This window comes from Petaurus breviceps, unplaced genomic scaffold (genome assembly GCF_028583685.1).
Source record: "Petaurus breviceps papuanus isolate PSGF00001 unplaced genomic scaffold, PetGlider_PUasm1.0 140, whole genome shotgun sequence".
Taxonomy (NCBI): Eukaryota; Metazoa; Chordata; class Mammalia; order Diprotodontia; family Petauridae; genus Petaurus; species Petaurus breviceps.
Window position 1 is genome coordinate 29,026,841 of NW_027185698.1, and position 27,908 is coordinate 29,054,748.

Genomic DNA, 27,908 nt, shown 5'->3' on the forward strand with positions numbered 1-27,908 from the left:
GATTGGGGTTGGGAGGTTATCAGCGTGGGGCGGCCGATCGCGACCAGAAGTAAGCGGACTGGGGAAGAACAAGCTCCCCGCGGCCTCGGCCCCGCCCCTCCGGGGACTGGCCTAGGGATATGGCCTCCCAGCCCCGCCGACGCGGGGCTCACCGAGGGATTGTGCCTTCCTGGCCACCGTCGCTATCACCGCCCCTTTTGCTTTCCCCCGCGTTCCCTTTCACTTCCGGGGTCGTGCTGGGGCCGCTGGTTTAGTAACAACATCCCGTTGGCGGCCGGGGCTAAGTGGCGGCGGCGGCGGCAGTGGCGGCAACGGGACCTTCTCCAAAAGGACCCCTGTGTGGGCCTTGCCCGTCGGCCTCCTTGCCGACTCTCCTCAGGCTCGACGTCCCTTCCCGGGCCGAGCCAAGCCGGGCTGGGAGTGAGGTGAGGTGAGGGGGGGAGCCCGGCCCCCGTCGCCATGGCCAGTAACTCGCAGCCCCAGCAGCCGCCGGCGCCGCCGCCTCCTCCGCCCCAGCCCCAGCCGCCACCGCCGCCCGGCCCGGGACCTGGGGCCGGGACCGGAGCTGGAAGCGGCCCCGGCCCGGGAAGCGGGAGCGGGACTACCGCCGCCGGCGGCGGTGGTGGCGGCGGCGGCGGCGGAAAAGCCGCGGGCGGCGGCGGCGGAGGAGGAGGAGGTGGCGGCGCGGGAGACCCTCAGCTCGTAGCCATGATTGTCAATCACCTCAAGAGTCAGGGGCTCTTCGACCAGTTCCGCAGAGACTGCCTGGCCGACGTGGACACCAAGGTGCGGGCCGCGGGGGGCGCCCGGAGAGCGGCAGGGTTGGAGGGAACGGGGAGGGCCCGGCCGTCGGGGCTCGGTGTGGACGTAGGGCCGCAGCTGCCCCGAAGGCCGTCCCTGAGGTCTCCGTCGGGGAAGGATGTGGTCCGGGTACATGGAGGGGAGATGCCCAGGCTCCAGGGTGGCTTCAGGGCTCGATTGGAAGTTGGGGTGAAGCTATTGAGAGCACCCCGTAATGGAAAAGAATTCTCGATCAGATGAGTTAGTCTGTTGAAAGCGCATTGCAAATCTTGACGTGCTCTGTGCACGAGTTGTGGTTCAACTTCAGGTTCCGCTGCTGATTACTTTCGCACTTTTTCTCTGGGTTTTCCAAGATGTGAAATGAGATTGGATTTCTAATCTCCAGGGTTTTCGTGTTTTTGTTTTTTAATTCTCAAGACTATCATTAGTTGAAGGGTCAGGGACGAGAGGGGTGGGATTGGGACTAAGCAAAAAAAGGGAACAGACAGGTGGGTTGACAGAAATCCCAGTGTTGCTTGCTTGAAAGCGAAACTGTACTCAGGCAAGGAAGACTATTTAAACTTTGATAAGGACTTTAGAGACCATCTCCAAACGTTCTCAACTATTTTGTGTCGTAGATTCGTCAGGTCAATCCTATGGGATCTTTAAAAAAAAATCAGAATCTTTTTAAATGCATAAGATAAAATAGGCTTAGAAAAGAAATCTGTTACATTGGAATACAGTTGGGGGAACCCAGTTAAGAAACTCTCATCTAAACCAGCCTCCTTATTTTAGCAGCAGCTAAAAGAATGATTTGTCCAAGGTTGTATAGCTATGAGTGATACTTCGGAACCTAGACGTCCTAACCCCTGCTTCATTGCTCTTTGTAGAGCAGGGGTTCTTAATTTGAGATAAATATTTTGATAACTGTATTTCAATAAAATTGGTTTTGTCTGTAACCCTACATATTTTTCTTTTTTTTTTTTTTTTTTGGAGGGGCAATTAGGGTTAGGTGACTTGCCCGCGGTCACACGGCTAGCAATTGTTAAGTGTCTGAGGTCACTTTTGAACTCAGGTCCTCCTGACTCCAAGGGCCAGTGCTCTATTCACTGCGCAATCCAGCCGCCTCTCCTACATATTTTTTTTAGGTGTTTAAAAACATTCCGAGAATGAGGCCATGGGTTTCACCCGATGACCAGAGGAGTCCATGATCAAAAAAAAGGTTAAAAATCTCTGTCTGAGAACATTGGACCTTTTGGTCCCCTGAGGAAAAACATTTTTATTGTTTGAAGCATTATGCTTCCAAAAAATGTGTGGTTGCTGAGGTTTGGAGTTTTGACTTTTTATTGTACACTTATGAAAAGAGATTATTCCCAAGGCATCTTGAGGTGTTTTTTTGGTTTTATTTTTCTAAATAATTGGGTTTGTTTTTTTTTTCCAGAGCTCAGATAGTTACCTGAATCTCATTTTACCTGTTGCTCAGGGTAATTGGGCTAATTTCCCAAATCTGAGGAAGGCTTTCCTACATAAGAATTATGATAGTGGGTCCACTCTTTGGTAAATTACTCTACATATCAAAAATAGAGAATGTCATTAAAGTTTTTCTAAAGCTCATCTAAAATATAAATGGAAGCCTGGTGGTGTGGATAGAGTGCCAGAGTCAGGAAGACCTGGGTTCAAATCCTAACTTTGACACGTACTGGCAATGTGACCTTGGGTAAGTCACTTGTTGATCACCATTTATAGAGTTGAGTTTCCAGACCATTATTCCATGTATTATACATATAAAACAATTAGAAACCTTTGAGACATGTTTAATATTCACCACCATCCCTCCTTTGGTGCTGCCTCCATGCTGGTACAAGGACCACATTGGCCTTTCGATTGGTCCCCCTGTCTCTAGTCACTCATCCTCTACTCAGCTGTCAAGGTGATCTTTTTTTTTTTTTAAAGCAATCAGGGTTAAGTAACTTGCTCAAGGTTATGCGGCCAGTTATTTCTGGGTGTGGTGCTGAGTATCTGAGCCCAGGATTCGATCTCCAGGTCTTCTCAACACTGGAGCCGGTGCTCTTACTCGCTGTGCTACCTGGCCGCCCCAGTGTCAAGGTGATCTTAAAGTTCAGGTCTATGTCACTCTACTACCACCATCCCCTCTGTACTCCCTATCTTCCCAACCCTATCACCTCCATGATCAAATATGAAATCCTCTGACTTCTAAAGCTCTTCATAAAGTAGTCCCTTCCTACCTTTCTAATCTTTTATCTTATGCCCTTCCTTGTACTGTATAATTCAATAGTACTGGTTTCCTTTGCTGTTCCTCAGACAAGATACTCTATTTCCTTACTCTCTGCATTTTCCCTTGCTGTCCCTTATGCTTAGAATTCTCTCCCACTTCATCTCTATTCCCTGGCTTGCCTGTCATTTTTCAGAATCCAACTTAAATCCCACTTTGTTCAAGAAGTCTTTCTGATGCCCTTTAAGGCTTTCCTTCTGTTATCACCCCCAACTTATCTCGTGCGTATCTTATTTGTACATAGTCATTCCCATGTTGTCTCCCCCATTAGCTTGTGGGCTCCTTTTGCTTTCTCTGTATCCCCTAGTGCTTAGCACAGTGGCTGGCACATACTAGATGCTTAATGAATATATTTTGGCTTGAAAAGTTTTTTATTTTTTAGTCATTGTCCAGGTAGTCCCTAAATAATTTTCCTCCATTCTTTGTTCCCTCTTGCTATTTTGTGGCTATCCCTTTCAAAGTGGAGACATCCAACTTTAGGATAAAAAAACGGAACTGTAAGCAGAAGTAAATAATTGGTGGTAAAATTTTGAAGTCTGTACCTCAAATGAATAATTTCATAGCAAAATTATAATGGAATTTTAAAAGTTAGGAAGGACCCTAATTGATCAACTTTGACAACCTCCCCAATTCCTTAAGGGGAGGTCTTCTTACTAGGTAGTTTGTGGAATCCATTAAGCCTCTCTCCCTTTGCTTGTATCTTTCTTTTCTTTTTCTATTTGTCTTTACTTCTGTGACTTTCTGTAGCTGTCTTATCTTTTTCCCCCATACTACTTATTTGTCCTTTATTCCCCTGCAGTGGTTCCTTTCCTCCCTCTTCTTTCTCTATCTTAATTTGGTAAAATATGTAACTGAAGTATATTTTAAAATATTTTCCATATTTATCTAACATTTTAGATACTACTAAATACAAATCAAATGGGTTTAATCTTTTAGTATAAGGTCCTAAGGAAAAATAAATTTTAAATAGCTTTTATTTTCATGTGGCTTTGGATAGATCTTTTTCCTTCCTATAGGTCAGTGCCCCTCAGTAGGAAAGAGATCCCTTACCCCTGCTCAAGAAGTTTTTTTCTAAAATTCTGTTAAGTGAACATATTCATGTAATCTTTAGTGAGCAAACAGTTTGCAGGAGAGATATTCATAGCTATAAGCTATCATATTCAATACAGCATGCACCAGTAAAAGGGTTTCATTTTATTTCAGTACTTCTGTTCATGCACTCTATGGCACATTCAGACTGCCTTCTTGCTGTCCCTCACACAGGACATTCCATCTTCTGTCTCAGTGCTTTTGTACAGGCTTGTCCTCCATACTTTCAATGTACTCCCTCCTCACCTCTTAGAAACTTGAATTTCCATCAGAGTTCAACTTATTACATTCAGTGTGATCCCTTCTCCCCCGCTGAACCACCCCCAAACTGCTGCTAGTGCCCTATCCTCAAAATTATTTTATAGTTAGGTTATATATGTTTACATATGTCCATTTAGTACCTGCAGTAGAATGTAAACTTCTAAAGAGCAGGAACTGTTTCCTTTATGTCTTTGCATCCCCAGTGCCTAATAAAGTATCTGTCACATAGTAGGCATTTAATAAATGCTTGTTGATTGGTTTCAACAAGCATTTATTAAGTATTTATGTGTGGAGAATTGTTCTAGGACTAGTAGGCACACTGAGTTGCAAGAAAGACATGTACAGACCAAGGTAAGGTGTAAGTGTAAATGTAAATGTAAAAAATGGACTGTTCTGGAGGTCTGAAGATTGTCTTAAGAAGGCTAATTTGGGAGCTTTGGTGAGCTTTATATGCTAAGGGAGACATTTTCATTTTCTCAGACTAATTCAACCTTCTTCCTCCCTTCACCTGCCTTAGATGAACTAAAACCCCTAGACATCCTTTGAAACTAACCCATCTTGTGTAGAAGATCCTATGATCTAGGTATTGAACTGGGTTTGAATGGAGATACATACTTTACAAGACCCACATTGCTTGGATAGTTATATTTCAATTATTCTGGTATTTGGCATGGATATTGACACTAATTAGTAGGAGAAATTAACCCACTGCAGTTCTTTGCACTGAGAAAACCCAGTGACCAAGTAATGGTGTGGAATGGTACTCCTGTGTGGTGAAGTAGTACAAGCTTTTTGATACGTTTAATAATTAAAGCAGGTCCCTGCTCTGTGATTATAGTCTAGATTTGGCAGATTAAACACAACTGTCAGGGAAGAAGAGAAATATTCAGAGGGAATTACTATCAATTTTAAGCTTAAAACAAGCAATAGTTAAACATAAAGAAAGAATTCATTTATTTAAAAAAAAAAAACAGTGCCATTGACTGAATTCCTTCTATTTGAGCAGCAGATAGGACAGTTAGGTAACTTTAGACAGACTTTCCACTGAAAGTAAGAATTGGAAAATGACATGTTAGTTCAAAGTTGAATGAAGGAAATGTTGCTGCAACCAAGGGGAGAAAAAAAGTTTAAATTTGCTCCCAGTAGCAGACATGATTGATACTAGTATTCAGCAATGAAAATCATTGAGTGGAGTAGAATTTTGCAATATTTGTAGTACAGATTTGTAGTACAGAAAAAAATTTATGTCAGCTGAAAATACTCAAAGGGAAAGATATGATTGATTTGGAATATCACATTGGATTATCAGAAGAAATCCTTTCTCCAAGGAGGAGTGGCAGTAAAAAAAAATTTTTTTGATAGTAATTCAGTGGGAGTTTCCTGTGCAGAAACTCCTCTGAGGCAAATTGGCAGTTATTTTTAACTTAAAGTTATCTGTTAGCAAGTCAGCTCTGTTCACTAGCTAGTCTGTTTCAGAGGAAGGACCTGAACCCAGGTAATCTTGACTCCCAAACTGGCCATCTATCCACTTCTCCTTGTTACCTCTGAAAAAATAGGAGTAAATTAGGGAAATAAAAGAGAATTATATAGGGATTAAAAAAAATGCTAAATTTTAAGTAGGTGTCATATATCTGAAAGCTAGCTTAAATAGAATTTCAATGAAAGAAATTAATAAAAAAGATCCATTAATTAGCCAGGTTAAATAATTAGCCCACTCACATGAAATTGGGAAAATAAGTGCCTCAAATTAAGCAGATTTTTTTTTTGGGGGGGGGGAGGGAAATTGGAGTTAAGTGACTTGCCCAAGGTCACATGGCTACTTTTTGTGTTAAGTGTTTGAGGCCTGATTTGAACTCAGGTCCTCCTGACTCCAGGATTGGTGCTCTATGCACTGCGGCCACCTAGCCGCCCCTACGCAGATATTTAAACTGCCTCCTGGCTATTTCCATCTGAATTTCTTCCTATACCTAAGACATAACATGTCAAAAACGAACCTCATCATTCCCTTCAAACCAGCCTCTTACAACTTCACTAAATCTGCTTATGATGCCATCATACTCTCAAGTTACCAAGGCTCCAAAGCTCTGATATCTTTGAATACCCTCCCTGTCACACCGACACAGTTTCAAGCCCTGCTTCCTCTACATCGCTCACATTTCTCCTTTCCTTTCTGTTACTCCTGATGGCACCCTTTTTCAGGCATTCCCTGCCTCTTGTCTGGACTGTTAATAGCCTTCTAAGTGATCTCCCCACTTCTAGTATCTGCTCTTTATTTTCTTCTTTCAAACTTAAGGAACAGTGGCATATTATGAGATGCTCGTGCATGTAATGATCGCGAGTGTAAATTCTCTCTGATTCTCAGGGTACTTGTTATTATACATGCAGTTGCAAGTTTAAGTTCCATAGAGCTCACTACACTTGGCAGAACTTGCTTGGCACATTGGAACACTGTTTGAAAACCATTACTCTATCACATCTAGTCCATCCTTCACTTAGATTATTAGTCGTTCAAAAATAAAGCTATGATCCTGTTATTCCCCTGCTTAAAAATCTACCATGACTTCTTTCTTGCCTTTGCAGTTTAAAAAAAAAAAGCTTGGAAAAGAAAAATGACTTTTAGAATTGTGGGGGGAGGGGGTAATAGCTCAGAATAAAATTATAAGCCCCTCAACTCTGATCTTAATATTCCTTTCCATCTTTCTTTGAATTGTTCACACCCCTGAATATGCACTGTTCTTTTCTGAAGATTTGTTTGTTTTCTCTGCCTGGAATGCTCTCCCTCATTGCCTACCTTTTTAATTCCTACCCGTCCTTTAAGACCCAATCTAAATGCCTTTTCTTCAATGAAATCCTCCCTGACCTTATCCCCAAATGCCCAGCCAGACACGATCTCTCCCTTCTCTGAATTCCCATAACAGTTTGTACCTATCTTCAATATTTGTAACATTCTACCCAGTATCATACAATTTGTATGTGTCTTTATCTCCCCCACTATATTGTAAGTTCCATAATGGTAGGGGCCATTTCTTGCTCATTCTTTATCCCTTACATTGTCTTCCACATTTTAAGTAAGTAAGTGTTCAATAAATATTTACTAGAGAAATGAGTTGTTTTAATACGGATTAACATTCTGGAAATTTTTTTGTTGTTAGTAATACAGTCTTAGGAACCATTTGTTTGAATTCCTGATAAATCAGTTTTAATATTGTGTACCATTTATGATTTTCTTTCTAGCCTGCCTATCAGAATCTGAGACAACGTGTGGACAACTTTGTTTCAAATCACTTAGCAACTCATACATGGAGTCCCCACCTCAATAAGAACCAGTTAAGAAACAATATTAGACAGCAAGTTCTCAAGTAAGTCTCAAAATTGTTTTTAAAAAAAATTAGTTCACATGCAAATTTTAAAATGTCACAACCTACTTTTACTTTAACATAGTTACACTGCTCAGAAAAGCTTGTTTACCAAATGATGTTAGCATTTTATCAAGTTCTATAAGCTAATGTCATATGACAGCATAATTTTAGCAGTGTTCTACATTCACTTTTACATTCTTTTCCTAAACTGGAACAGTCTGCTTTTTTTCTATAGACCCCACTGGCATAACTAGAGGAGGAAAGTAGTGCTAATGAGGGGAAATAATATTTCAGTAAGTCAGTTAGCTAGTTATTAAGCACCTACTATGTGCCAGGAATTGTGCATTGGAGATACAAAGTAAGGCAAAAGACAGACCCTATTCTCAAGGAGCTCACAGTCTTTGTAGTTTAGTCCATTTGATTAATTTTTTAATTTAAAAAAATTAGATATTTTTATTTAATTCAGCAATTTAACAAGCATGTATTAAGTGCCTAATGTAAAATGGGGACACATTGGAGAAGAAAATAGCAAACCACTCCAGTATCTTTGCTAAGAAAACCCCCATGGACAACATCCATAGGGTCACATAGAGTTGAACACAACTAAACAACAATCACATGCAAGGCACTGCTAAATACTGGAGAAACAAGTGAAAATTAGTAATCCTACTCAAGGAGCTTGCATTCTACCGAAGGGAGAGAATGATGTACACAGATAAGTCTAATACAAACTATATCATCATGGGAACAAAAACAAGAACTAGACGTTGACTTATCCAAAAATTTGTAGTAGAAGAGTATGTTAGAGCCTTCTACACAGACATTAATCTTTATTTTGCCTTATTCTGAAATTTGTATTATTCATGGACTTCATTTCAAAGCTATTAATATAGCATTCTTTTATCTTTTTTTTTTTTACCTCATAGAGCAGTAGTTTTAAGAAAAGGGTATATACATGGCATGGTGTTTCATGCTCCTGACCATTTAAGATTAAATGGGAAGCATCATTTTTTTTTTTTGAAAAATCATTCTGACTTCTGACTACCAGTAGAAGGGAAATAAAAGAAAAATCTTACAAACTATTCTAAGACATTTTATTTAAGAAAAAGAATATTGATAACATTTTATTTTTTCATAGAAATCATTTCCCAACCCCTTTACAAAAGTACATTCTTCAAAAATAACTAAGCAAACTGCTTTATAATAGGACTTATAGCACATCCACTATAATGTATTTCATTTTGCTAGGAAACGTGAAGAGACAGCATAGCATAGTGGAGAAAGCACTAGAAGTCCCACCTCTAATACTTGCTAGCTGTCATAACATCTCTGAGCTTTGAAATTTAAAAAATTATCTACTGACTTAGAGCGAAGTTGTGATCTTTCTTGGTAGAGATAGCACTACACTTATAGAATCATAGTTCTTTTGTATATTGATGTATGTTGAAGCTCATCTTGCTTATTAAATGTGTTTAAAGTCTCAAGTGAAAAGTCACAAGAACTTTAGCCTTAGTATTTCAAAAGAGTTTTGAAAAAAACTAAAAAAGTGTCCAGAAAACATGCAAAAAAAGTTATTCTGGTGAGGTATGTACTTGAACCTTTAAACCTAATGTACAAGGAGGTTTTTTTGTTTTTAAAAGAAAAGACAGTGGAATGACTTAATAATGATTGAGCAAAGAATGGTTATAGTACCAAACAAGAATATGAGTTTAAATTGAGTTGAGAATTTCTGGCTAAGTATCCCAAAAAGGACTTATAGTTTGTAAGATAAAACATTGAAATAGGCTACTCAGGAACATTAAACAGTCTTCATCCGTAAAGAAACAGCCTAACTATATAAGTTTTAAGATAGATAGACAACCATTTTAGGTTTAAACATTTACCTACCTGAGGATTGGTATCTGCAAAGGATAACTTCTTTTGATTATTTATAGTTCTTGGATTTATTTAGAAAGTCAAAGATTTCATATTTACAAAAATATAACCTCACTTTTTATAATATTTGTGGTTGCCAATCATTTGGGAAATGGTGGTTGAATGCATTGTGATATAAATATAATATTTTTATACCATGAAAGTAATCAATATAAAAATTTTATAAATTTTTAAAAGCGCATATGAATGGATACAGAATGAAGTAAAACCAAAAGAACAATTTACACAGTTACCTCAGTTGTTTAAAAAGAAACTTTGAAAAACATAGGACATCTCATTCTAGAAGACTGGCAGTGAAATACTAACTTCTGCTTCAGCAGAGAAAGAGTGGGCTATAAGTGTGGAATTAGCCATGTGTTGGTTCATTTTGTCAATTTTTTTCCCAGCAAGACAAAATTGTGGGGAGTAAAATTCAATTGAGGAGTGAAAATTAAGAAGGAAAACGACATTGATAAGGCGTATTGTTGTTGTTTTAAGAAAGTAACCCTCTGGGGCGGCCAGGTGGCACAGTGAGTAAGAGCACCAGCCCCAGAGTCAGGAGACCTGGGATCGAATCCGGGCTCAGATACTTAGCACCCACCCTGAAACACCTGGCCGTGTAACCTTGAGCAAGTTACTCACTTTTGCTTTAAAATTTTTTAAAGTTGCTTTAAAAAAAAAAAAAGAAAGTAACCCTCTTGTGTTACCTAGATTCTGTTAAGTATACCTTTTTACATGGCCAAGTCACTTTGTCCCTCTCGGGCTTAATTTTCTCAACTCTCAATTAGAGTTATTATTTGTACTTGCTCCTAGAGATAGAGATAGTTGTGGGGAAAGTACTTTTTAAACTTTGAATTGCTGCTATGAAAATATGGCATATTTTATTTCAGTCTCATTAACTGGACACAGTTTAGGGGTATTCAAGAGAAGTTGTTTAGGAAATCAGCATATACAAAAATTTCAAAAGATTTGTCATATATAGTGAAAAATGTAAAGTTGACTATAACTAGACAGTTTATCCAGAAAAGTACTTCTTTCTGCTTATATGTTCATCTATGGCATAGTCTAAAGATGGTTATTGTTTCTGAATGATGAGACTGGGATCTTTACTGAGCAGAATTAATGAAGCCATAGAAATAGCTCTGTATGATCATGGTGGTCATCACTAGATTACAGCAGTTTCTGAGCTTCCAATATTGCAGAGACTACTTTTGGATTTTTGTTATGGAGTAGGGGTTGCTCACTCAAATCTTAGAGCTGAGCTCATAGTCCCCCCAGGAGCCTTCCACAGTGGTTATAGGGCCCTTGTTTCAACTTCAGCACTTTTCATTGTTAATTTAAAAATAAGATTATAATCTGAGGAAGTAAAGAAGATAAAGGATTTCTCTTTTTTCTTAGAGGTAGGAGGAAGGAGATAAAGGGGAGACTTTCTTTCCTTACCTTTAAAAATATGTATTATACTTGTACATTGAATCAGAATACTTTGAATTGCTTTTGGATTGTATATATTACTTTTTGATATGCTGCCTTTCCTTCATGTGTGTTTTTAACATAGACCATACATTTGCAAAATTTGCATCTTTATTTTAGTCCCTTTAAGAAGTATTATAACCTACTTTGTGGTGTGTTAGTTCTTTTTTTTTCCATGTGGCCCACATAGCTACAATCATAGAATCACGGGGCTAGAAGGTGCTTCAAACAATCATCTAGTTCATCACCTGACTCCAGACACAACTTTACTCAAAATATCCAAGAGAGCTAGTTTTCTACTTTTTCATTTTTTTCTTTTAAATCTCTTACTCTTTGCTGTCCTACAGCATCAGTCCTACAACATAGGATCAGAGGCAAGTTGCCCTTTTTTCGTGTGCCATATCTGCCTTGCCTATCTGTGTTCCCTCCATGTGTGCTTTTGTACTTGGGTCGCCTCCCCAATATGTGTCTTTTGTGGAGTCTTTCCCCACTGAAGCTGGGTATGCTTGTAGGAACCTACCCCAGGTTTGTGGGGAAAGATTTTTTTCTTGCTCCTTTTCTTACCATGCCATTTCATAAACTGCCTTTGTTTAAAATGTGTGTGTGTGTGTGTGTGTGTGTGTGTATATATATATATATATATATAGTAGTTTGCTTTCTAAAGAGTAAAAATATACATTGCTTAATTTTTAAAGAGAACAATAAAAAGAAAGCCAGAAGTCTTAAGTTTTATTTGTGTTTTGTCTAAAGTCTTATTTGATTGAAATAGGCATTTTTTATACGGGTTTGTCAGTTTCCTTGGAGATCATAACACTTGCAAATACTTTTATATATCAAGTTATTTTAGACTCGGTACTGATTTTTAGTGACCATTTTCTTGGACTCTAGAGCTATTATTCACTACCTTTCAAAGGACAGTATAAGATTTGTGATTGTTTTAAATATTTTGTTTTTGTTCCACGAGTGATGTTCAGATTTTTGGGTCATGAGAAGGCTGTATGATTTGTTGTGCCTGAGAACCATCACAAATACCATAAAATACCTTATTTTCCTTTTATAAGCCCCCACAAAATCCTGCTTGGGCTGAGGGGAGAAAAATCACGTGTATATAGATGTATGATATTTTAAGGAGATATGGGAGTGCAAGAAGAAGTATAAAGTTATATGTAATTTTAGCTACTTTTCTTATCATGCCATCCTCTTTCCCCACCCTCTAGAATAAGTTCAACTTTGAAAGAACTTACATAAAAGAAAAGGAACGTGGTCAGTTAAAAGTACATTTCTTTTAACCTCTGTTTCACTTTTCCCATTTCAGGTCAGGAATGTTGGAGTCTGGTATTGACCGAATTATTTCTCAGGTTGTGGATCCAAAAATCAACCACACATTCAGACCTCAGGTGGAAAAGGCTGTTCATGAATTTTTGGCCACATTAAATCATAAAGAGGAGATAAATGCCAATACAACTCCAGATGATGAAAAACCAGATTCTTCTATCATAATGCAAGGTATTACATCTGTTCTATAAATTTTGTGTGCAAACCACCACCTCTCATTTGAGTTGAATAATATTTGAAGGGAGCATCATTATGAATATGGAAATCACCAAAGATAAGGGCAGATTTGAAGGAGAATCAATCAGTAGGCACTGTGTTAAGCTCTGGACACCAATTTTTTTGAAAAAGGAAATAATTCCTACTCTCAAGGAATGCTTTCATGGGATCACACAGGGGACATATGTGATAGGGGGATATGTAAAAATACAGCATAATAGAGGATAATTTAGAGATGGTGTCACTAACAGTTGGGGATATTAGGAAAGCTTTTTTTGTAGAAGGTGGTTCTTGAGGTAAATCTTGAAGGTGAAGAGGTAGTGCATGTCAGACATGGGGTTTGGCCCATACAAAGTTACGGTGAAAGGAGATGGACTAATGTTTTGTGTGGGGACAGCAAGAAGGCCAATTTGACTAGACTAAAATGTGGGGTGGAGTAATGTATAATGGGGCTGGGAAAGTACATTGGGATCAGACTGTGAAGGGTTTTAAAAGCCAAGAAAAGGAGTAACTATTTGATTCTTCTGTTTTTTTTGCTTTTTGGAGGGGGGAAGGCAGGGCAGTTGGGGTTCAGTGACTTGCCCAAGATCACACGGCTAATTTTGTGTTAAGTGTCTGAGGCAGGATTTGAACTCAAGTCCTCCTAACTCCAGGGCTGGTGCTCTGTTAACTGCGCCACCTAGCTGCCCCCTAGACATTTGATTCTAAAGGCTATTAGAGAGTCACTAGTTTTTATTGAGTAGAGGAAGGACACAGTCCCCTACATGTAAGCAGCCAGGTGGATATTGGACTGAAGTGGAGAGAGATTTGAGACATGGATACTAATTAGGAAGGCTTTGTGGTAGTCTTTAAGTGATAGATAATGTGGACTTCTAAACTAAGGAGGTAAACCCATAAGTAAGAAGAAAGATAGATGCAAAAAATTTTATAGGAGTAGACACAAGGCACAGTTAGAAATGACAAATTGGACATGTGGGATGAGGGACAGTGGATGAAGTCTTCACTAGAAATAGGGAAGTTCGGAAGCATGGATGCATTGGAGGAAGTGCTTATTTGGGACATATTGAGTCTGAGGTGTCTCTGGGACCTTCAATTTGAAATAAAAAAATTGGTGATGCAAGAATGGAGCTCAGGAGAGAGAGACTGGTGCTGGGTATACCAATTTGGGAGTCATCATCAGTGATGATAATTAACCAATAGGAGCTGATGAGGTCACCAAGACATATTGCAAAGTAGAGGACAGAGCTTGAACTACACCCCCAGGATTGGCCCTGTGATGTTGGTAGTGAACCAGAAAAGGAGACTGAAAAGAAGCAGTTATGCAGATAGGAGGAGAACCAAGAAAGAATAGTGTCAGTCAGAGACAGGAGAAGAGTATTCAGAAGAAGAAGATGGTTGAATGCTACAGAGAGGTCAGTAAGGGTAGGGACTGAAAAAAGACCATCATACTTGGCAGCTAAGAGGACACTGGTAACTTTGGAAAAAGCAGTTTTAGTTAAGTTAGAAGTCATTTTAAAGGGTTTGGGGATTGAGAAAAGGAAATAGGGGCAACTTAGGTATAAACAGCTTTTGTTCTTGGAGTTTGGTGAGAAAATGAACTGAACCAGATGCCATTCTCATTAAGGAAGAAAGGGACAGTGAACTAGGAAATAATTATTTAAGTGGTTACATGTGATAGTATTCTGTGCTCTAGAGTTACAGAGAATGTCAAAAGACAATCCCTTCCCCTTAAAGAGCTCACAGTCTAACAGAGGAGACAACATACAAACAAGCTATATATAGGATAAATAGGAAATAATCAACATAGGGAAGATACTAGAATTAAAGGTTCTGAAAGGCTTCCTATGGAAAGTGAGGGTTTCAGTTTTGCCCAGAAACCCTGAAGGTCTTCCTCTCCCAGATTGATTTTTTATTTGACTTGGTAAAAGAGGCCATTCTTTGCCTCATTTCTTACCTAGCCTTAATCACTGAGTAGGCTTCACCTCAGTCGAACTGAGATCTGTTAAGGACCTTACCTTAAAAAGGCCAAGGTCTCTCACGGTATCCAGGACCATTTCCATTCCTCAACTATATCTTGCCACTGGGCCCAGATGACTCCTTAGGAGAAAGTGAGGCTGATCACTTGGCAAAGCCCTTCTTCACTTAAATCCAATTCACTTGCAAGTCAAGGCATCACCTTGCTGATGTCATGGTCCTCTTCAGGAATAAATGACAAAAAAAAAACAGCAGAAGGTGGGATTTTATCTGGGACTTAAAGAAAGCCAGGAGATGTGGTAATGAAACTTTTTATGCAAGAGGTCCAAAAAATCTGGACAAGGTGATACAGGTAGATGGAGTGAACTGTGAAGTAGGAAGAGTTGCTAAGTGATGATGTCAGAGAGCAAGACTGGAAGAGGCTTATATCAACTCCTGACCCAGTGTGTTCTGGGCATAAAGAGCAGCCTGGAGAGGCTAGCAAGACATGAATTGTCTTCATGAGCAAAGTCAGGTTTCCTCAAGCCCCAGATGATTGCAAGTGTTGCATGATCTCCTGTCTTTCTTCATAAGGGGAGGGACTAGGAAAAAAATTATAGAAAATATTCTCTGTTTCATGTCTAAGCACTATTGCTTTTCAGATACATATAAGGATAGGAACCATGAGTTGTAGCCCCAAGTTCCTGAAATATAAGCAGAGAGGAACCACTGTGCAATGGATGTGACCAAATGACTACACTAATAGCCTTCTTCATCTAGTTATCCCTCTTGTAAATCTACTTATTACATCAAGAACCCAGAGTCTTACTGATTGTTTTTCAATTAGTCACTCTTCCAATTCTGTTGGGATTTTTTCTAGGAGTAGTAGCTCTGAGGGTTGATATCGTAAACACCTTTTTAAAAATCAGACTGAACTTAACAAACAGACCTTTTATTACTTAAGTAGACCTTTTATTCCTCTGTTGTGAGCTTATTTTACTCTGCTCCTTGTGTCTTTTTTTTTTTGTCCTGGGAGAATTGATTTGTCTTTATCTCTGTTGGGCAGTGAGGACCTAGAGTAGCTTTTGAAAGGTTAAGTAGCAAGAATAGGTTTGTTTATATTAATTGGCCTCATGAGAGCCAGTTTCCAGGCCAGTGGATGAGTTTAAGACTTATAAGGCCATACTTATTTACAATTAGAAGGAACAATAAAAAGAAGCAGATCATATCACATACAGTGCCTTTTCTCTAAAGAGCCACATAGTCAAAATTCAGTTGACATAATCATCTGTACCCAGGAAGCTGAAGACCCAAATAGTACTGTAATGTCTGCATTTGAGTGGATCAGTTTTTTAGCAATTTGTTAAGTGTCTACTATGTGCCAGGGGTTACAGAGCATGCTGTTTTATAGATATTGCTAGTTCACATTTATAAATCATTCTGTAGTTCACAGTTAATTAAGCAGAACTGATGTGCTTTATATATAAATTCTTTATTAAACTTTCCTTCCCTTTAAGGCGTTCCTGCTGCTGGATCCAGTGCTAATGTGGCTAATGATGCCATGTCCATTTTGGAAACTATAAGTTCTCTTAATCAAGAAGCAAATGCTGCCAGGGCATCAACAGAAACTACAAATCCCAAGACCAGTGAAAGAACATCAAAAAGACTTCTATCTCAGCCAAGCATGGATGCTGGCCCTGATCGAGAGAGAAACACAGAAGACATAACAGACAAAGACAAATGCCTGTCTGACCCATTCGTTGAAGGACTTGAAACAGTCTCAAAGTCAGAAGACTTAAATGATCTCCCTAGTCCAGGTGAAGAAATAAAAAATTCCATGAAGGACAGTAATAGTTTAGTTCTACCAAACAAAGACTTTCTACAGGAAAGCAGTGACCAAAAAACTAAACTAATAGACAAAGGGGAAAAGAAACCAGATAGTAATGAAAAGAGTGAAAGAAAAAAAGAAAAGAAAGAAAAAACTGATAAGAAATATGACCATTCTAAAAGAAATGAAGATATACAAAAAACAAAGGATGAAAAGCAAGTAAAAGAAAAAGAAGTAGAATGTGCAAAACAACCACCCTCAGAGAGGAACAGTAATAAACTTAAGACATTCGATGGGACAAAAGAAGGTATAAAAATTCTGTCCGAAATATGTAGTAGTTGCTTTGCTTTACTTCTTGATAAAACTCAGATTTGTGGAAGGGGCTGGGATACATAAGCTCTAAAAACTGAAGTCCCTTTTTTTTCCTAGCTAATACAGCATAAATTTCTATATTTCTTTCCTACCTTAATTTTCTTGTTTATAAGGTAATCTAGTATCTCTTTATTTAAATGTATTCACTAATTCAAAGCAGCTCCCCAGGTGTAATTTAATTCCAATTTTTTTATAGTTACATTTTGAAGTTAATAAAGTTATATTGTCTTTACAAGTTGATTTACATGCTTTTTAAATTTTGGCACAAACAACTCTATATTTTTTTTCCCTTATCAGTGGTATGAATATTTTAAACTTAAAAGCTAAATTTGTATAATTATAGTTTCAAAATATGTGAATTTTTTTTATTATGTACAAATGGTTTTGTGAATTTCCTAATGCCAAGATTTCCTGTGTTTACTTTTTGCTTGTGTGTTTTTAAAGATTCTTCTTTGATAGATTCAGATGTGGATGGACTTACAGATATTACAGTTAGCTCTGTCCATACCAGTGATCTCTCGTCCTTTGAAGAAGAAAGTGAAGAAGATGCTGTAGTTTCAGATAGCACTGAAGAAGGAGAGATTACATCTGATGGTAAGTGCTTGACTCATATAAACATGTATTTTACATATACAACTGTAGGTAATTTATAAAGTTTTATTTAGTGTGTTTATATATTCAGAAAATTGAATTCTAGTTGTCATTTTTGTAAAGCATGCTTCTAAATGTTAAATGCTATTCATAAGTTGGTATCCACCTTCACAGTGTCCTCTGCTTTGTGTAAGACCTAGAAAGGAAAAAGAGTTCAAGGGAAATGTTTAAAAAGACAAGGACAAGGGGGAAAGTATTGAAATAAACTGGGAGCAATTGTAGGTAAAGTAGAATGAACAGGGAAATAGAAAAAAAAGGAAAATGTTTATCCTCCGAATATGTTTACGGAGGCCTTGCCAAAGTCCTTTTTCATTCTTCCAACCCTTGCATTTTTTGCCTATTAAAAATTCATCCACATATGCAAAAATAAACCAGTTTTATACAACTTTACTCCAGTTATGAGTCCTGTGGGAGAGTGAATAAAAAGAAAGCTGGTCATCCTGTGAAAGCACAACATTATAATTAGTTAAAAGAAAGTCTAGCTAATGACTTTTTAAAATGTTTTAAATTTATTTTTACATTATTTTTGACCTAACAGATAACTTCTTTTACTCTGTCATCTTGGCTTCCTCCCCTATCCCCACAACAGATACTAATAATAAACCTTTTTATGAAATATATTGCCCCCCAAACAGCTAATCAGTTGTTAAATAGGAAGGAAGTGTCTTTTGACTTTTCATTATATGAGACTTACATTGATCATTGTATTTGACTAGAATTTTGTGACTTTTCAGTGTTAAGTTTTATTCTTATATAACTTTGTTTTGGTTTTGCTTTTATCATTTCATGACAGATCTGCTATGTTTCTCTGGATTTTTTAATAATGTTTTATATCTTACAGAACAATAATATTCCATTACACGATGTGTTCTTTATACACAATTTCAAGTCTTTTCACAGTAGCCCCTGATCACTGGAACTTGGTCTCTATTGGAAATAAAGACAGTGGGGCAGCTAGGTGGTACAAAAAATAGAGCACTGACCCTAGAGTCAGGAGGACCTGAGTTCAAATCCAGCCTTCAGACATTTGACGCTTAACTAGCTGCATGACCTTGGGCAAGTAATTTAAGCCCCAATTGCCCTGCCTTTCCCACTCTAAAAAAAAAAGAAAAAGGAAATAAAGACATTTTAGATTACTGAGTAGTAGGAAACACATAAATGTGTTTTTATTTAATATATTTTTATTTATCTTTATTATTATATTAATAAATCATTATTAATTATATTATTACTTAATAGAATACATCATATAATTATACTAATAATCTATAATGAAAATTATATTAATAAATAATAATGTGTTTATATTTAATATAAATCTTCAGTCCCAATCATACCACACAGAAAACCACTAGTATTCTTCATATATGTGTAGTGTAATTTTTTAGCATGTTTAAGCTACTTATTACAATTAGGTTTTAGACCTAAATGAGAAAGGATTAAATTGTCATAAAAGTTTATGTCAGTTTAACTAAAGTACACCTTATTGAATTAATTTCATTCAACAGACTTTATTGAATGCCTTCTCTTAGAGGCACTGCCCAAGGCTCCAAGAAAGCATAAAGATGAGTAAGACAGTTGCTGTCTATCTGCAAGAAAATCACAACTCACTAGGGGGATTATGATAAGTACATAGATAACTGTAAGCAGAACATAGAATTTAAGTGTGTGAGACTACCACGTGCAAAGAGTTGAGATTAACAAGTCATGTCTTGTAGGAAAGGAAATATTTTGTGAATTCCCACATGCTGTTTTTGCTTTTGAGGGATGTATAAAGAACATTTGGATCATACAGAAGTCAAGTGTGATCATTAATCAATGTACTGTGGATTTTTCTGTTAACTTACAGATGCTTTCATCTTTTTATTCACTTTATTCTAGATGAAGAAAGAGAGATTAAAAATAAAGCAAAGCCTCAGGTTAGTGAGTCTGGCGAAGGAAAAGCAAAAACTGTCCGGCACACTTATGTGCACCGGCCTTATCTCTACTCCAAGTATTACAGTGATTCAGATGATGAGCTGACCGTAGAGCAGCGTCGGCAGTCTGTCGTAAGTCTTTATTCTCTGATTCATCTTTGTCTTCCCAGACTGAGTGTCTAGTAAACAAAATCAGAAATCAGGAATGAGACGTAGGGAGAAGAGTGAAGTAGAAGACTTGAACATGAGTGAGCTGTGGCACTTATTAGGCAGGAAACCACAAGGAAATCATTGATCCTCTCTGTGTCTGAGTTCCCTTTTATCTCAGTGGAGAGTATAAATTTACCACCTAATCAGTAAGATTGTGATGAAAGTGCTATGTGAACCATCAGATGCCATACAAAGACAGTCCTTACCCTCAAAGTGCTTAAGATCTGATGAAGACAAAATGGCATAAATGTGTGAAAAGTTCAATGAAACCAGATTTGAAAAATATTTCAGGACAAAAGATGAGATTACATAAGGCAGTAAAAGTATTACTTAATAAATACTCATGGAGAAGAGTTGCTGTAGAAGCCCCACAGATGGAGAGATCACTTCAGGCTGGAGTGGTGAGGAAAGGCTTTATGGGAGAGGCTGGTTTTGAGCTGTGTCATGATTTATGAATAGGATTTGGAAAAGTGAAGTGATGTGGGGGTGATGGTGTGAGCAAAGGTAGAGGTGACAAACTGCAGAGTACATTTCCAGAGCAGTTAGTAAACCTGTTTGGCTGAAACAAAGAATTTCTACAAAGAAGTAATGAAGTGATAATACTAGAAAGGTAGAAGGGAATCCAGTTTCAGTGCTATAGAAGGGTACTGGTTGATGACAGCCACCTATTTGAATCATTGTAGGGATAAGAAACATGGCTACAGTTAGAAGCAGTGGGACATAGTAGAAAGAGCACCAGACCAAGAGTCAGAAGACCTAGGTTCTAGCCCTAACTTTTCCATTTACTAGTTTTGTGACTTTTAATGATATATTTATTAATCACCAATTATGTGCAAGGTACTATGCTAGGTTCTTGGGATACCAAGAAGAAAAACGACATAAATCATTTCTGAAATTCAGTTTCCTCATCTGTAGAATAAAGATAATAATGCCAAACACTTAGCACAATATTCTACACACAGTGGTTCTTAATATAATTTTTTGTTTGCTGTCAACTGCCCTGCGTCACAAGACTGTAGTGGGACCCAAATGACATAAGAGAATATCAATATGTTTTAGAAACTACAAAGCATATCAAAATATGACAGTATTGTTACTTATGTTGTAGGTAAAAGGATTTCTCATTCGAATCCATAACCTGATTTTTAAAGTAAAGTACTAGAATTTAGTTCCATTATTGCTTTAAGCTCTCAGAGTTATTTTTCTTTGCAGTACCATCTGCATTTCCCAAGGGGAGAGGTGATGTGGTAGGGAATTACATTTAAAAATTCAGGTAAATCACTGTGGAGTAAATATAATAGAACCTACATATTTCTAATAACTTTCTGCATTTACCTGTCACTATAATTAACAGAACCATTTGGAGTATATTATCATGATAACAAGGGCTACTATGCCTTCCTTGTCTGTTTCTTGGTAAGATTTTTGAGGCAGAGTTACCCATATGGAGTCATAGAACATCCTGGGAGTCACAGACTATAGGCTGGCTTATGGCTTGGTTTTTTTTAGTTCAGTTAATGAAAGAATAATTGCCAAACTTTTTTTGTAGCTCTTTAGTTGCATATAATACTTAAAAAAGAATCATGACAAAATGGTTTTGTGAAAATTATGAAAAATGACTTATTGAAACAGTAAATTTTGTGATATGCTCATTTCCCTTAGGGATTGTTCTAAGTGAAAATTATAATATTTAACAAGTTACTACTCTTGAATTAAATCATATCTTTAAAGAGTTGTTGAAAACCTTTAAATTTGTATCTCCTGTTCTGATAGTTGCAGTACTCATGATAGATACACACACAGATATGCACACATACATTCACACACCAGTCATCCTCTTATGCAAGAATTTTTAACCTTTTTTGAGTCATGTATACCATTGGTTGTCTGGTAAACAAACCTTCACGGACCCCTTCTCAGAATAATGTTTTTAAATACATAAAATAGGATTGCAAAGAAAGCCAAGTCTATTGAAATAATTATCAAAATATTGAAAAAACAAGTTCATAGATACCGAGTTAAGAACCCTCTCTTCTCATAGTTCATTGTCATGTGGCAGTGACCCTGTACTCTCAAAGGCAGACTTTACCAAGGTGACAAGGCTTCATATACAATCTGGAGACAGGCTAACTATATGTGTTCAGCATTTAAGGACTAACCTGTGTAAATACAGAAATACATATCACTAGAATGAGACAAGGATGATTTTTTTTTTCAGTCTCAGCAACTCTTGAATGATTTCTACTAAGCCACAGAAGGGTTACTATCTGCTTTGGTGATCAGGAGCATCCACACCTAAACCATTAGATCACTGGAATATATGCCCAGATACACACAAACTTTTGCTGAGATTACATGTTGACAATAACTTAAGACCACTTTTTCCACTGTAAATTTATTAACCAAATTCTGCCCCTAAAACAGTTGTTTTACATTTTTGTGGGGTTTGCCTAACAAGTTTGGAGGATGATTGTGAATACTGCATTCTTCTTTGTATTTTAGGCCAGAGAGAAAGAAGAAAGACTTTTAAGGAGACAAGTTAACAGAGAGAGACTTGAAGAAAAACGTAAGCAGAAAGCTGCAGAAAAAACAAAATCTTCAAAAACCAAGAATCAAGGTACTAAAGATAACTCATTTTTAAGATATTTTTTTTGCTTATAGACAATACTAGCAGTATAAAAATATTGTAAAAGGAAAAGAAAGAAGTTCTTTGCCTTTTACTTATGAAAGTTATAGCATAGTGAAACAATGAAATTGATTTTCATGGGAGCTAGTGAGTGTGTCATAGTCACATCTATGTCTATAACTACACATATTGTGTATATGTATGGGTATTTATACATTTATAATTACCTATCTACATACATACATTTTTTAAAGTTAATCTTTTAATGTATGATATTTGAGTCTTCCTCTGATGCATTATGGTATGGAGGTGACCTGGAATTCTTAAAGTCTATGTTAATCGAGTATAGGATATGAAAGTTTTCCACTAAGGCAGGAAAGACTTCAAATAAAAGATGAGCAACAGACTTCTCTCTGTTGTCCAAGAACTAGTTATATGTGGAGTTCCTGCTCACCAGCAGGTTGGCCACTGAGTGAATTCTTTGGGCATGGCAATTCATTCAAGTGGTACTTCAGTAACATCCTATAAAATGTTTGCTCTTTAGTTAATATGCATTTTTTTTTAAAGTGATTTATTAATGATTACAAAAGAACTTGGTGAATATACAGTGAAGCTAGACACTTGGTATTCACTAACATCAAGTTTTTCTTAAAGGTAACTAAAATGTGACATTAGACAAAGACGACCATTTTATTAAACAGAAAATTGCTATTAGCAGTGTACCTGCATATTATTTGTAATTTTGGTCTGATTTTATTGAGATAGACTGTAATGTCTTCATTTTAAGTATTGAAAAATTTATTTAGCTTTAGAAGTGTAGAAATTGATAAGAATAGATTAGGATTTTTAAAGAGTTTTATGTTTAAAATACAATATAGCTTGAGATTGTTATGGCAGTTTCTGCTAAATGGCCTCTATGATTCTGTTCAGCTCTTTAAGATTCTATAATGATATTGTTATTGGCACTTTTATCAATTCTAGATTCATTAGAAAGCATTGATGGAAGATTATTATATTTGACTTTTTAAAAACTGTTTTCTAAAGTTTATGTTGGCTTATCCTAGGCAAAAGTAGTATGGACTTGGACGAGTCATCTGGAAAAAACGTGGAATCCAAAACTACCAGAACTAAGGAAGTACTTAAAGAACAAAAAGTTTTAGAAAAAAAAGTAGCTCTAAGTAAAAAACGAAAAAAAGATACAAGGTATATTTTTTAAAATGTAAAATATACTAATTTGTTCTTCACGATTATGCATTCCCATGGTACCTCTTCACCTTGCAGTATGTTTCATTGCAGATAGATAGATTTACAGAGTTACAGGTTTTTAAAAACTATTTAATTTTTATTAACAATGTGATTCCCTTTAATTTGCACACTGCTGGTGTAATTTATGAAAAACCTAAAAGTTTTGCCTTCCTCATATCAAAATGCCCACAAGTAGGGCCCATATTGTGCCAGTACAGTATCTAGGCAAATCTAGTTATTCAATAAAATACTTATTTCAGTAAGCCAGTGTTAGGTACTCAAACCGTTCATGGTAATTGATAATAACAACTTACATTTATACTTCCATAAATGAAAGATCCAGGATTTCAGTAGTATTAGGTCTCCCTAAAGATTGCATTTGCAAGACAAGTATGTGTAAAACCTTGTAAGAAAGAAAGTATTATTTGTCCTAATCTTATAAAAAATTAGGACTTGCTGCAGTCTACTACATCACCAAAATTAAACCTAAGACATCTGATTTCAACTTCAGTATTCCCATTAAACCAACAAGCCTCTTTCCTTAGTCTTAACTTTTTACTATTATCTACTCTTCCTTTTTTAACCAAAAACCCTGAATCCAGTTCTCTTTAATTACTTCTTAGTCATTGTTAATGATATTCATTATAGCCCACATTAAAAAAAAGTAAGAAAATAGCTTTACTTGGAATTAGATGTAGGCAAATTTAATATATTTCACTGATCAGGTTAATCACCATTCTTACTAAAAACTGTCCTTCACTTAGGAAGTTTAACATTTAAAAGATGCTTTTTTTTTTTCTTTTTGGAGGGGGAAAGGCAGGGCAATTGGGGTCAAGTGACTTGCCCAAGTTCACACAGCTAGTGTTAAGCGTCTGAAGCTGGCTTTGAACTCAGGTCCTCCTGACTCCAGAGCCAGTGCTCTCTCTATTCACTGTGCCACCTAGCTGCCCCTAAAAGATGAATTTTAAAATAAATAGTTGTGCTGTTTTGAATAAATTGTGTGATTGTCAGTTCTAGAGACAAAGTAAGAATATAAAAACATAGTAAGCCTTTTGTGATTTTTCCTTGGCTGTTCTGTTTGGAGAGCCATTTTGATCTTTGTAGTATTTTATTTTCAGAGAAACTATCCAAAATTAATAATAATTATTATAAACTATTATAATATAATTATAATGTACAATTATACTATATTGTATATGTTATGTATAATATATTACAATTATAATTTATAATTAATAATTGTGTTATCAATTATTAATAATCAGTTTCAACAGACAAAGAATGGAATTTGACAAAAAATAATATCCTTAAAAATATGTAAGACTTACTGAGTTGATGTTATTAAAGAGCTGAATCAATAGGAATGGAAAGGTCTCACAAGTTAAATCCTCATGACTCAAAGGAATAATAAAGAGAGGGAAAGAGGCATTGTATAATTAGACCGATATGGGCACACAGAGAATTCATCAACCAACTTATTTTTATCATTTTGTTTTTGAGACAAATGTGGAAGATAAATGAATACAAGAGTATGAAATGACCCTACAGAAGTCTTATCTGAAGTACTAAAGCTTATATGAGGCTGATAAGAAATGATTAAAACAATGAAAGGGTTTTGGATTTTTCTAAAACTATTTTGTTCTTAGAGGATCAGAAAAAATGTAAGATTGCTGCTTGGAGTGAATGGGAAATAATAAGAGACATGAATAACAATGTCATAAATGAGACATAAAAGACAATGAATAATGAAAACAGAACTATTAAACTCTTAATTTACTTTTTTTCTGCCAAGGAGAATGATCTTTGGAGCAAAAAGAACAGAAGTGATTAATTAAGATGAATAGAAAGAAAATGAGGAAGATCTCCAGCTAATGTACACACCCATTGGTAAATTCATAGAAAGACATGAACAAGTGTCACATTAGATAATCTAAGAAAGACACTGATAGTTTGCATTTTACATCATTTGAGAAAATGATCAAGTTGAGATCACAGATCCATTTTTTTTAGTGAGGGAGATAGCAAGAGAGCACTTGCTCTTGATTAGTTAATGTCATAAGCCTCCATGTCCCAGGGGGCAGATGGAAGGAGAATGTCTGTAGTCTCTGAAAACTCATGGTAAATGGGAGGTGTGCCACGGGACTGGAGAAGGGCAAGTGTCCTGGTTTTCAAAAAAGGATAGAAGGTGGATCCTGCACTTACCAATGAAGTTACTTCGATTCCAGACAGAAATCTAGAACATATTATTAAAGAGATGTTAAATAATCATCTAGAAAAGGAAGGTGGTGATTGCAAACAGATAACAAGAACAGATGTCAAACTCATTTCATTGCCTTTTTTGTCAAGATTATTAGACCCATAGATCAAGGGAATGATGTAGGTATAATTTCTCTGGATTTTTCAGAGCACTGGACAAAGTCTCTAAAGAAATTCTCATAGACAAGTTGATGATGTGGACTGATTTATTTACATTGATTTGGGACTGAATAGCCAGAGCCAAAAAGTAGACATTATTGGCTTCCTATAAGGGTTTTTTTTTTTAAAGTCTAGAGTAGAATTCCCCAGGCATGTCCTTGTTTCTATGCTTTTAAATATTTTTCTTAATGAATTCTATAAAAATATAACATGTTTTGTTCTGCCTTCTAAAGCCATGAATCACAGAAGTGATTAAGATAAATAGAAAATGAGGAAGATCTCCAGCTAATATACACAGATGTATATTTCAGATGCCGTGAAGCCGAAAAAGTTAATACATTGGATGATGGCGTCAAGATCTGAATAGATCTTGACAGACTAGAGCTTAGAACTGAATCTCATAAGAAGAGATTTACTATGATGTCTTAGGCATTGATATAGAAAATCAGTTTCACACATACATGTTGGGATAGGCATGGCTTGATGTCCATTTATCTGAAAATAATCTGTGGGTTTAGTAGCCTATAAACTCAATATAAATCAATGGGTCGTCTGAAATAACACCAAAACTCTACTGTTATTTGTAGACTTAGTCAAGAAAGAAGGCATGTCCAAGACTTAAGAGCTGATAGTTCTGCTCTGCCTGGTCAGAACATATATGAAATTCTCTGTTTAGTTATCAGGCCTTCCACAATAAAGAACGTTGTTAAACTTAAGAGCATCCAGAGGACAGCCAGGATGGTGAAAGACCATGAGATGAGGCCATATGAAAATGGCTAAAAGATTTAAGTATTTTGTCATCATCTAGCCATATCTTTCAAATATTTGGAGGACTTTAGAATGCAGAACTTAAAACAGTGGCAGAGGCAAATTGAGGCTCAATATAAGGACTATCCCTAAAAATTAGAACTATATAAAACTGAAATGGATTACCTTATAAAATAGTAGAAGAAACCTTCCTCAAAAGAAATCTTCAGAAAAGTCTTGATGACCACTTACTAATCTTTGTGTCAAAGGGATTCTTGTTCAGATGTGAATTAGACTAAATTGCTTCTGAGGCCCCTTCCTGCATTGAGATTCTGTGGTCTGGTATGTTTAACCTCAGCCGTCTAGCCTCTCCCAGTCTGAATAATTGGTCTGGTTTCATTTTTTTTTTTAACAACCCTATGAGGTACAGCTATGATAGGTATAATTTATCACCATTTTACAGATGATGAAATTAAGGCTTGGAGAAGTTAAATGATTTGCCAAAATATGAACTAAAACTTGAAGTTACATTTCTGGCTTTTAATCCCAGAGCTTTTTAACTTTGTCATGCTGTTTGCCATCATAGCAGTACTTGAAATAGTAGAGGTGATATTTTAGGTTTAACCAGTCTACCAATAATTTTACAAATCATGGTTTTTTGGATCGCAACAATTCTCAGAAATTTTTATCTATAAACTGAATTGAAACTACATTAATATTTATCATTTCACTTTGTTATTTCAATACTTAGGCATACTGATGATAATTCTAAAAAGAAGAATTCTGAAGAAGACCCCAAAGAAGCACTAAAAACAAATGAGGTATGTCATAACCCTTTAAATCTTTTTAATGCCCTGTTTTTAAAAAACTTTGGGGAGAAAACTGATATGATACTCCTTTTTATGTTAAAAATTTTTCCTATTAAGATATTTGCTCAGGAAACTATGTTGGATGCATATTCATGATGTTGCATTCTTTCTTTTTTTTTAATTACACTTCTACTCTTTGCTGATTTTTTAGTAGATAATTACAGTGCTTTGTTTGTAATAGTGAAACTAAAATGTCTTATAAACATCCAAAAGGAAAAGAATTTCAAGTTACTCTTCTTTTTTTATGTAGTAAGACAGAAGTTTAACCCATACCTACCATGTTTCCCCGATAATAAGACCTATCCCTAAAATAAGCCCTCCCCCGAAAATAAGCCCTATTGAGATTGCTACTGTAAGTG

General features: G+C 36.5%; 1 protein-coding gene across 8 annotated transcripts in view; it reads left to right on the forward strand.

Annotated features, from left to right (window-relative positions):
* Positions 1 to 214: 214 nt before the first annotated feature.
* The window catches only part of BOD1L1 (biorientation of chromosomes in cell division 1 like 1), a 95,859-nt gene continuing 68,165 nt past the window's right edge, over positions 215 to 27,908 (forward strand). For all 8 annotated transcript variants that reach the window (XM_069069654.1, XM_069069681.1, XM_069069698.1 and 5 more), the window contains exons 1-9: positions 215 to 786; positions 7,658 to 7,782; positions 12,482 to 12,672; positions 16,188 to 16,805; positions 17,315 to 17,464; positions 19,403 to 19,569; positions 22,150 to 22,264; positions 23,338 to 23,476; positions 27,432 to 27,501. In XM_069069654.1, coding sequence (XP_068925755.1) covers positions 460 to 786; positions 7,658 to 7,782; positions 12,482 to 12,672; positions 16,188 to 16,805; positions 17,315 to 17,464; positions 19,403 to 19,569; positions 22,150 to 22,264; positions 23,338 to 23,476; positions 27,432 to 27,501 — 1,902 coding nt within the window. In that variant the 5' untranslated portion in view covers positions 215 to 459. The remainder of the gene's footprint in view (positions 787 to 7,657; positions 7,783 to 12,481; positions 12,673 to 16,187; positions 16,806 to 17,314; positions 17,465 to 19,402; positions 19,570 to 22,149; positions 22,265 to 23,337; positions 23,477 to 27,431; positions 27,502 to 27,908) is intronic.